General features: G+C 41.7%; 2 protein-coding genes across 3 annotated transcripts in view; both read left to right on the top strand.

The window, feature by feature from the left end:
- Positions 1 to 395: 395 nt before the first annotated feature.
- Positions 396 to 8,435, top strand: LOC309703031 (uncharacterized protein; the record flags this gene model as incomplete). Its single annotated transcript, XM_082527738.1, has 12 exons — positions 396 to 547; positions 666 to 2,281; positions 3,167 to 3,238; positions 3,407 to 3,508; positions 4,398 to 4,469; positions 4,638 to 4,739; positions 5,621 to 5,692; positions 5,861 to 5,962; positions 6,844 to 6,915; positions 7,084 to 7,185; positions 8,067 to 8,138; positions 8,307 to 8,435. Exons 2-12 carry the CDS (start codon positions 2,141 to 2,143, stop codon positions 8,433 to 8,435), a joined length of 1,038 nt encoding a protein of 345 aa, XP_082383864.1. The 5' UTR covers positions 396 to 547; positions 666 to 2,140.
- A 69-nt stretch (positions 8,436 to 8,504) lies between these two features.
- Positions 8,505 to 11,059, top strand: part of LOC309693020 (uncharacterized protein) — a 6,018-nt gene continuing 3,463 nt past the window's right edge. For both annotated transcript variants that reach the window (XM_082511992.1, XM_082511991.1), the window contains exons 1-3: positions 8,505 to 8,725; positions 10,415 to 10,485; positions 10,586 to 11,059. The exon at positions 10,586 to 11,059 is cut by the window's right edge and continues 1,492 nt beyond it. In XM_082511992.1, the coding sequence (XP_082368118.1) occupies positions 10,889 to 11,059 (171 nt within the window). In that variant the 5' untranslated portion in view covers positions 8,505 to 8,725; positions 10,415 to 10,485; positions 10,586 to 10,888. The remainder of the gene's footprint in view (positions 8,726 to 10,414; positions 10,486 to 10,585) is intronic.

Raw genomic sequence — 11,059 nt, 5'->3', positions numbered from 1 at the left:
GTCACATGTCGCCATTTTGAGTACTAGGCCTTTAACATTTTAAAAGAAGGCATAAATTAGCACTATGAATAAGTCAGCTGTGTTTATGCTGTAAACTACACTACTGCTAGTTCTGCTACTACTGATGATGATGACAATGATGACGATAATCGTAATACTTTATATGCTTTGGTAATACAGCCAATCGTACAGGAGAACATGCGAAGGAGACGCATTCCTCCACGGGAGGATGCAGTCTGTCATGTTTCTGCTGGAAGGGACAAACTGGGACTTGATATCCACTACATAAATGCCTTCAAAGGTAAGTTGGTCTTTAGTTTGGATTAGATTTGGAGTTTGTCACTTTGTCTTTTGTCACTCACTTGGTATGCCTCTGCAATTCAGGTCAGGGCATTTTCACGACTGTTCCATTCCAAAAAGGAGACTTTCTTTTGGAATACAGAGGTAAACTCATAACAAAAGAAGAATGTGAGCGGAGACACAGAGTTTATCATGACAGCCTGAAGGTGTTCATGTTTGAATTCAAGTTTGATGGAAAACTCTGGTGGTGCGTATTATATCAGTGTAGTTTGATTAAGATTAAATGACACATTGCTTTTGATTTATGAAAAAAAAAGCTTCCTAACTAACTAGTTAAGCTAATACTTTTTTGCCTAACCCCACAGTGTGGATGCATCTCAAGAAGATGGGTCATTAGGCAGACTTGTCAACGACAACCACATCAGTCCAAGTGCTAAGATGAAAATATTAAATATCAATGGAAAGCCCCATCTATGCTTATTTGCAAGCAGAGACATAAGTCCAGGCGAAGAAATAGACTATAATTATGGTGACTCGGATTGGCTCTGGAGATGCAAGGTATTTCTACAATTGTACTTTTTGGAACTGATAAATTGCATACCCTAAGCCATTTTTACATTTGTACCTACTCAAATTGGCTTAACGTGACTTAGGGCATCTAGTTTTTCACTGAAATTGAGTATCACCTACTGTGCCTGGGGTAACTATAGCAATGCAGCCGAGCATCCAGTGATATAAATGCCACAGCAAGCATGGACGTCAAGGTGACAAAATGCCTGCTGCTCAGTCTATACTTTAGTGTTCAATTCAGGGATCACGCTGTTAATTTTGGTCGCTATTTCAAACATTTCAGAGTTTCAAAAATGATGGCTTGGATTTTCACGAAGGAGGCGCACTCATAACTTATCGAGTGACACCATTGACCAGCCACCTGGTGGCATTCAGTCTATGTCAAATTTTCTGATCACTTTGGATCACTTGGAACCTTGGTGCAGTAGTTACTGAAAAACTACATGGTACTATAACCTACTGGAAAAACAGGGGTAGGTACTAATGGAAAACAGGCAATTGTGATGGCTGCCACATCAAAGCCCTCTAAAAGCACTAAAAAAATATCAGCAGGTATGCAGAAATAAAAAATGGCTTTCGGTTTCTAAATTTTAACAGTGATTGATGTTTAATGTGATTCTACACAGCAAAATCTCCAGTGTTAAATTAACACTGGAGAGTGTCTATAAGGGTCCACACCTCTGAGTGTTAAATACAACACTGTTGAGTGTTAAATTAACACTTTTGACAGTGTTATATGTTTAAAAGTAACCTAGTCAGTTTTGAAGATTAACAATGGCTAACACTGAGCAGTGCTGATTTTCTAACACTGGAAAATAACTCAAAATGTTAGAAATATTCCAGTGTTAGAAAATCAGCACTGCTCAGTGTTAGTCTTTGTTAATCTTCAAAACTGACTAGGTTACTTTTAAACATATAACACTGTCAAAAGTGTTAATTCAACACTCAACAGTGTTGTGTGGACCCATATAGACACTCTCTAGTGTTAATTTAACACTGGAGATTTTGCTGTGTAGCCTCTTTAGTTAGATTCATTTTAAATTTTGTCCCTTGAAGATAAATGGGCCCTAGTGACAGTTCGTTGCTGCTACAGGTGATTGTTTTACTCCTTTAGCAATGGCTTAAAAAATAAAGAAATCACACTGACTATTTGTCTCTTAATCATAGGGCCTTAAATTCTCTATACATGACAGTGAATATTTTAAAGACAATAGCTTGAAACTTATCTTTCTCATACAGTTTATTTAATGTTTCAAAAGCCTCTTCAAAAATGCACTGTATATTCATTCTCTATCTGTTACACACGAAGACTGAGACCAGCCAGATTCAGAAGACTGTGAGCTGCCTAAAGCCGCAACCAAACAGCTTTCCAAACAATGATCTGGACCTGAAACATCCAGAGCCTGAAAGGGTAAATATAATCCAATGTACCACTTAATGAACTAATAATTTAATCTATCATCATTCTTTATGGATGATGTGTGTGTGTGTGTTTGGCAGTCACCTGGGTGTGATGTGATTTACATGGACCGTGGCTTGTAGGTCCTTTTCATTGTTTCAAAGTGCAAGTCTGGATAACATCTGAGTGTGTGTGTGTGTGTGTGTGTGTTAACCACCCAAATGTGACTTAGGAGGACCACACTGTTATTGGGGGACTCCGTCAAAGTTTGCTTCATGGTGACATCACTCTGGTTTTAGGAGGGGTCTTCTCGTATGTCTTGACAGTTTGACCTACAGCATGCAGAGCTGACTGCATGTGCTTTGTTTCTATGTTGAAATTTTTTGAAACTCAGGCTTGAACATTAAGATAGATAGTACTATACAACTTCTTAACTTGTTTTAGGCACTTTTTACTGCTGTAATGCATGGGCTCTCTCTGGCTGTGTACTCTGGCTTCTTCCCACAGTCCAAAGATGTAGCTTATGGGGTTAGGTTAACTGGTGATTCAAAACTGCCCTTTGGTGTGAATGCAAATGCTTGTCCTTCCATGTTAGACTGGCGATCTGTCCAGGTTGTACTGCCCTATGGTAGCTGGTATAGGCCCCAAAACTGCTACCCCACAATCCTGATAAGGATAAGTGGAAGAGGATGGATGATTGCAAAGGAATCAGTTGTTAATTATTGTAGCCAGTATTTTTTTCAGAAGAAAACATTTCTTGAGTGGAAAGCCCCCCCCCCCCCCCCCCACACACACACACACACACATGCAAATTAAAGACAGAAGCACAGGACTGCCCAGTACAGTTGCAAGAAGAGCACTTGGTCTAATCTTTGTGCCATCTTTTCTTTGTTGCAGGATCTTGATGAAGAAATGCCTCAGCAAGGCTCAGAAGCCATGCATTCTTCTTCAGTGCAAGATTTTGAAGAGGTAACATTGACCTAGGACAGATTTTAATGAATGTTTCTCATGCACGATGTGTACCTTACGCTATTTGCCGATAGTGAAATGGTCTATTCATCCTCTTGAGTGATGCATTTTTAGTAACTGTCAGATTACTGTTCTTTTGTCTTCATTCTCTATCTGTTACACACGAAGACTGAGACCAGCCAGATTCAGAAGACTGTGAGCTGCCTAAAGCCGCAACCAAACAGCTTTCCAAACAATGATCTGGACCTGAAACATCCAGAGCCTGAAAGGGTAAATATAATCCAGTGTACCACTTAATGAACTAATAATTTAATCTATCATCATTCTTTATGGATGCTGTGTGTGTTTGTGTTTGGCAGTCACCTGGGTGTGATGTGATTTACATGGACTGTGGCTTGTAGGTCCTTTTCATTGTTTCAAAGTGCAAGTCTGGATAACATCTGAGTGTGTGTGTGTGTGTGTGTGTGTTAACCACCCAAATGTGACTTAGGAGGACCACACTGTTATTGGGGGACTCCGTCAAAGTTTGCTTCATGGTGACATCACTCTGGTTTTAGGAGGGGTCTTCTCGTATGTCTTGACAGTTTGACCTACAGCATGCAGAGCTGACTGCATGTGCTTTGTTTCTATGTTGAAATTTTTTGAAACTCAGGCTTGAACATTAAGATAGATAGTACTATACAACTTCTTAACTTGTTTTAGGCACTTTTTACTGCTGTAATGCATGGGCTCTCTCTGGCTGTGTACTCTGGCTTCTTCCCACAGTCCAAAGATGTAGCTTATGGGGTTAGGTTAACTGGTGATTCAAAACTGCCCTTTGGTGTGAATGCAAATGCTTGTCCTTCCATGTTAGACTGGCGATCTGTCCAGGTTGTACTGCCCTATGGTAGCTGGTATAGGCCCCAAAACTGCTACCCCACAATCCTGATAAGGATAAGTGGAAGAGGATGGATGATTGCAAAGGAATCAGTTGTTAATTATTGTAGCCAGTATTTTTTTCAGAAGAAAACATTTCTTGAGTGGAAAGCCCCCCCACCCCCCCCCCCCCCCCCCACACACACACACACATGCAAATTAAAGACAGAAGCACAGGACTGCCCAGTACAGTTGCAAGAAGAGCACTTGGTCTAATCTTTGTGCCATCTTTTCTTTGTTGCAGGATCTTGATGAAGAAATGCCTCAGCAAGGCTCAGAAGCCATGCATTCTTCTTCAGTGCAAGATTTTGAAGAGGTAACATTGACCTAGGACAGATTTTAATGAATGTTTCTCATGCACGATGTGTACCTTACGCTATTTGCCGATAGTGAAATGGTCTATTCATCCTCTTGAGTGATGCATTTTTAGTAACTGTCAGATTACTGTTCTTTTGTCTTCATTCTCTATCTGTTACACACGAAGACTGAGACCAGCCAGATTCAGAAGACTGTGAGCTGCCTAAAGCCGCAACCAAACAGCTTTCCAAACAATGATCTGGACCTGAAACATCCAGAGCCTGAAAGGGTAAATATAATCCAGTGTACCACTTAATGAACTAATAATTTAATCTATCATCATTCTTTATGGATGCTGTGTGTGTGTGTGTTTGGCAGTCACCTGGGTGTGATGTGATTTACATGGACCGTGGCTTGTAGGTCCTTTTCATTGTTTCAAAGTGCAAGTCTGGATAACATCTGAGTGTGTGTGTGTGTGTGTGTGTGTTAACCACCCAAATGTGACTTAGGAGGACCACACTGTTATTGGGGGACTCCGTCAAAGTTTGCTTCATGGTGACATCACTCTGGTTTTAGGAGGGGTCTTCTCGTATGTCTTGACAGTTTGACCTACAGCATGCAGAGCTGACTGCATGTGCTTTGTTTCTATGTTGAAATTTTTTGAAACTCAGGCTTGAACATTAAGATAGATAGTACTATACAACTTCTTAACTTGTTTTAGGCACTTTTTACTGCTGTAATGCATGGGCTCTCTCTGGCTGTGTACTCTGGCTTCTTCCCACAGTCCAAAGATGTAGCTTATGGGGTTAGGTTAACTGGTGATTCAAAACTGCCCTTTGGTGTGAATGCAAATGCTTGTCCTTCCATGTTAGACTGGCGATCTGTCCAGGTTGTACTGCCCTATGGTAGCTGGTATAGGCCCCAAAACTGCTACCCCACAATCCTGATAAGGATAAGTGGAAGAGGATGGATGATTGCAAAGGAATCAGTTGTTAATTATTGTAGCCAGTATTTTTTTCAGAAGAAAACATTTCTTGAGTGGAAAGCCCCCCCCCCCCACACACACACACACACACACATGCAAATTAAAGACAGAAGCACAGGACTGCCCAGTACAGTTGCAAGAAGAGCACTTGGTCTAATCTTTGTGCCATCTTTTCTTTGTTGCAGGATCTTGATGAAGAAATGCCTCAGCAAGGCTCAGAAGCCATGCATTCTTCTTCAGTGCAAGATTTTGAAGAGGTAACATTGACCTAGGACAGATTTTAATGAATGTTTCTCATGCACGATGTGTACCTTACGCTATTTGCCGATAGTGAAATGGTCTATTCATCCTCTTGAGTGATGCATTTTTAGTAACTGTCAGATTACTGTTCTTTTGTCTTCATTCTCTATCTGTTACACACGAAGACTGAGACCAGCCAGATTCAGAAGACTGTGAGCTGCCTAAAGCCACAACCAAACAGCTCTCCAAACAATGATCTGGACCTGAAACATCCAGAGCCTGAAAGGGTAAATATAATCCAGTGTACCACTTAATGAACTAATAATTTAATCTATCATCATTCTTTATGGATGCTGTGTGTGTGTGTGTTTGGCAGTCACCTGGGTGTGATGTGATTTACATGGACCGTGGCTTGTAGGTCCTTTTCATTGTTTCAAAGTGCAAGTCTGGATAACATCTGAGTGTGTGTGTGTGTGTGTGTTAACCACCCAAATGTGACTTAGGAGGACCACACTGTTATTGGGGGACTCCGTCAAAGTTTGCTTCATGGTGACATCACTCTGGTTTTAGGAGGGGTCTTCTCGTATGTCTTGACAGTTTGACCTACAGCATGCAGAGCTGACTGCATGTGCTTTGTTTCTATGTTGAAATTTTTTGAAACTCAGGCTTGAACATTAAGATAGATAGTACTATACAACTTCTTAACTTGTTTTAGGCACTTTTTACTGCTGTAATGCATGGGCTCTCTCTGGCTGTGTACTCTGGCTTCTTCCCACAGTCCAAAGATGTAGCTTATGGGGTTAGGTTAACTGGTGATTCAAAACTGCCCTTTGGTGTGAATGCAAATGCTTGTCCTTCCATGTTAGACTGGCGATCTGTCCAGGTTGTACTGCCCTATGGTAGCTGGTATAGGCCCCAAAACTGCTACCCCACAATCCTGATAAGGATAAGTGGAAGAGGATGGATGATTGCAAAGGAATCAGTTGTTAATTATTGTAGCCAGTATTTTTTTCAGAAGAAAACATTTCTTGAGTGGAAAGCCCCCCCCCCCCCCCCCCACACACACACACACACACATGCAAATTAAAGACAGAAGCACAGGACTGCCCAGTACAGTTGCAAGAAGAGCACTTGGTCTAATCTTTGTGCCATCTTTTCTTTGTTGCAGGATCTTGATGAAGAAATGCCTCAGCAAGGCTCAGAAGCCATGCATTCTTCTTCAGTGCAAGATTTTGAAGAGGTAACATTGACCTAGGACAGATTTTAATGAATGTTTCTCATGCACGATGTGTACCTTACGCTATTTGCCGATAGTGAAATGGTCTATTCATCCTCTTGAGTGATGCATTTTTAGTAACTGTCAGATTACTGTTCTTTTGTCTTCATTCTCTATCTGTTACACACGAAGACTGAGACCAGCCAGATTCAGAAGACTGTGAGCTGCCTAAAGCCGCAACCAAACAGCTTTCCAAACAATGATCTGGACCTGAAACATCCAGAGCCTGAAAGGGTAAATATAATCCAGTGTACCACTTAATGAACTAATAATTTAATCTATCATCATTCTTTATGGATGCTGTGTGTGTTTGTGTTTGGCAGTCACCTGGGTGTGATGTGATTTACATGGACTGTGGCTTGTAGGTCCTTTTCATTGTTTCAAAGTGCAAGTCTGGATAACATCTGAGTGTGTGTGTGTGTGTGTGTGTGTTAACCACCCAAATGTGACTTAGGAGGACCACACTGTTATTGGGAGACTCTGTCAAAGTTTGCTTCATGGTGACATCACTCTGGTTTTAGGGGTCTTCTCGTATTTCTTGACAGTTTGACCTACAGCATGCAGAACTGACTACATGTGCTTTGTTTCTATGTGGTTTGAAACTCAGGCTTGAACATTAAGATAGATAGTACTATACAACTTCTTAACTTGTTTTAGGCACTTTTTACTGCTGGTAGTGCATGGGCTCTCTCGCTGTGTACTCTGGCTTCTTCCCACAGTCCAAAGATGTAGCTTATGGGGTTAGGTTAACTGGTGATTCAAAACTGCCCTTTGGTGTGAATGCAAATGCTTGTCCTTCCATGTTAGACTGGTGATCTGTCCAGGTTGTACTGCCCTATGGTAGCTGGTATAGGCCCCAAAACTGCTACCCCACAATCCTGATAAGGATAAGTGGAAGAGGATGGATGATTGCAAAGGAATCAGTTGTTAATTATTGTAGCCAGTATTTTTTTCAGAAGAAAACATTTCTTGAGTGGAAAGCCCCCCCCCCACACACACACACACACACACACACACACACACATGCAAATTAAAGACAGAAGCACAGGACTGCCCAGTACAGTTGCAAGAAGAGCACTTGGTCTAATCTTTGTGCCATCTTTTCTTTGTTGCAGGATCTTGATGAAGAAATGCCTCAGCAAGGCTCAGAAGCCATGCATTCTTCTTCAGTGCAAGATTTTGAAGAGGTAACATTGACCTAGGACAGATTTTAATGAATGTTTCTCATGCACGATGTGTACCTTACGCTATTTGCCGATAGTGAAATGGTCTATTCATCCTCTTGAGTGATGCATTTTTAGTAACTGTCAGATTACTGTTCTTTTGTCTTCATTCTCTATCTGTTACACACGAAGACTGAGACCAGCCAGATTCAGAAGACTGTGAGCTGCCTAAAGCCGCAACCAAACAGCTTTCCAAACAATGATCTGGACCTGAAACATCCAGAGCCTGAAAGGGTAAATATAATCCAGTGTACCACTTAATGAACTAATAATTTAATCTATCATCATTCTTTATGGATGCTGTGTGTGTGTGTGTGTTTGGCAGTCACCTGGGTGTGATGTGATTTACATGGACGAAGTTTATTAGTTGATATCTGCAACTGAATTGAAAACACACCTTTCCAACTGTCCAAAACAAATAAATGTTGCAATATTTTGCTAACAGTGTCACAATCATCGTCTGGTGTGCACAACAATATCATCTTTGGACAAGTGCATTCAGTGTGTGGGACCGGTTTCCTCCCTCAAGTGGCTTGGCTTTAAGTGCAAAGGTGAGACATTTAGTGAATAGGTACAGTGTATAGTAAAAAGCATTAATAGAGTTCAACAAGTTAAGACGTGCTGAAATGAACACTGCTCCCTTTTTAATTAATGGGTGGTCACGTCTAATTAAAGAAATGCAGTATTACCTCATTGGTGCAGGACCTTGTAAAAATGGTATACTTGGGATTGTCCTCAATTCCCCATTCCATAACATAAACTGCTCAAAATAATAAAGGGAACACTTAAACAATGCGATGTTACTCCAAGTCAGTCACACTTCTGTGAAATCAAACTGTTCACTTAGGAAGTAACACTGACAACCAGTTTCACATGCTGTTTTGCAAATAGAGTAGACAACAAGTGGAAATTATAGTCAATTCACCATAATAAAGGACTGGTTCTGCAGGTGGTGACCACAGACCACTTCTCAGCACCTATGCTTTCTGGCTGATGTTATGGTCACTTTTGAATGCTGGCGGTGATTTCATTTTAGTGGTAGCATGAGACAGTCTACAACCCACACAAGGGGCTCAGGTAGTGCAGCTCATCTAGCGTAGCACATCAATGTGAGCTGTGGCAAGAAGGTTTGCTGTGTCTGTTAGTGTAGTGTCCAGAGCATGGAGGTGCTACCTGGATGTGGAGTAGGCCATAGGAGGGCAACAACCCAGCAGCAGGACCGCTACCTCCACCTTTGTGCAAGGAGGAACAAGAGGAGCCCTGCAAAATGACCTCAAACAGGCCACAAATGTGCATCTGTCTGCTCAAATGGTCAGAAACTGACTTCATGAGGGTGACTTGAGGGTCCAGCATCCACAGGTGGGGATTGAGCTTGCAGTCCAACACCATGCAGGATGTTTGGCATTTGCCAGAAAACACAAAGTTTGGCAACTTCAGCACGGGCACCCTATGCTCCTCACAGCTGAAAGGAGGTTCAAACTGAGCACGTGACAGTCTGGAGATGCCGTGGGGAATGTTCTGCTGCCTGCAACATCCTCCAGCATGATCATATTGGCAGTGGGTCAGTAATGGTGAGGGGTGGCATTTCTGTGCCTGCCAGAGAGCCTGACTGTCATTGGGTAACAAGATGAGGTCCTCGGACCCTTTGTGAGACCACATGCTGGTGCATTTGGCCCTGGGGTCCACCTAATGCGAGACGACACTGGGCCTCATGTGGCTGGAGTATGTCAGCAGTTCCTCCATGACAAAGGCATTGATGCTATGGACTGGCCCGCCTGTTCCCCAGACCTGAATCCAATTGAGCACATCTGGGACATCATGTCTCACTCCATCCACCACAAACTGTCCAGGGGTTGGCAGATGCTTTAGTCCAGGTCTTGGAGGAGATCCTTCAGGAGACCATCCGCCACCTCATCCCGAGCATGCCCAGGCATTGTAGGGAAGTCGTACAGGCATCTGGAGGCCACACACATTCAACTACACACTTTCATGCCACTCAACTACCTAAAGAACAAAGTATTTAATAAGAATAATTCCTTCATTCACATCTGGGATGTCCTTTTTTGGGGGGGGGAGGGGGATTAGCAGTGTATGTGTAGTCATTAAAATATCCTTAATGTGAACAGTTTTGTTTTTTTTTGTTTTTTCAGCATTTGACATTACTGCAATGCTTTGACAAAAAACTACTTCACTTAAATAGAACTGCAAAGCTAAATTAAGTCTATCAAAATGTGTTTCAGTTTGTTTAGGGGTCTGGCACAAATCTTGCCTTGCAAAATTGGCAAATCAGAATTGCCACCAGTCAACACAGGTGTGTATCCCATTCATATTTGGCTTGACTTTTTTTCAGTTTATTTTTTACCTGTCTAAAGTATTGATCAATTAAAAAAACTTTTGTTCTTACATTCCAGAAAGAAGAAATTTCTGAATATTCAGGGGAGGATGGATTGCCACATTCAGTTCTGGATCAAATATCAAGCGATGATGATGGCAACCACAGCATATCAGAAGAAGAATATGTGCCAGATTCAGAGTCATATGATGAAGATTCAGATGAAGACATCTCATTATTGCCAAGCACATCAAAAGGTCTGCTATGCCAAGATGACATCTCCAAAGCGCATGAACAATCAGATTCAACGAATTTAATCCACAACTTGACAAAGGACAAGCCACAAGATAAAAGTGAGCTTTGCGAAACTGAATCAGAAAAAATGACTTTAAGTAAAAGAAATTACTGCTATTTTTGTGGCAAACCACAAGCTAAAATTTCCCGCCACCTGAAAACGCACAAAACGGCTCCTGATGTTGTGCATGCATTTTCCCTGCCTAGAGACTCAAACGAGCGTAAAAGTCTGTTAGAGAAATTGAGAAATAAGGGAAAT

This window comes from Aulonocara stuartgranti (assembly GCF_965226115.1).
Source record: "Aulonocara stuartgranti genome assembly, chromosome: 3".
In the NCBI taxonomy this organism is placed as follows: domain Eukaryota; kingdom Metazoa; phylum Chordata; class Actinopteri; order Cichliformes; family Cichlidae; genus Aulonocara; species Aulonocara stuartgranti.
Note: the sequence above shows the minus strand (reverse complement) of the source record. Positions and strands in the feature narration are given on the sequence as shown.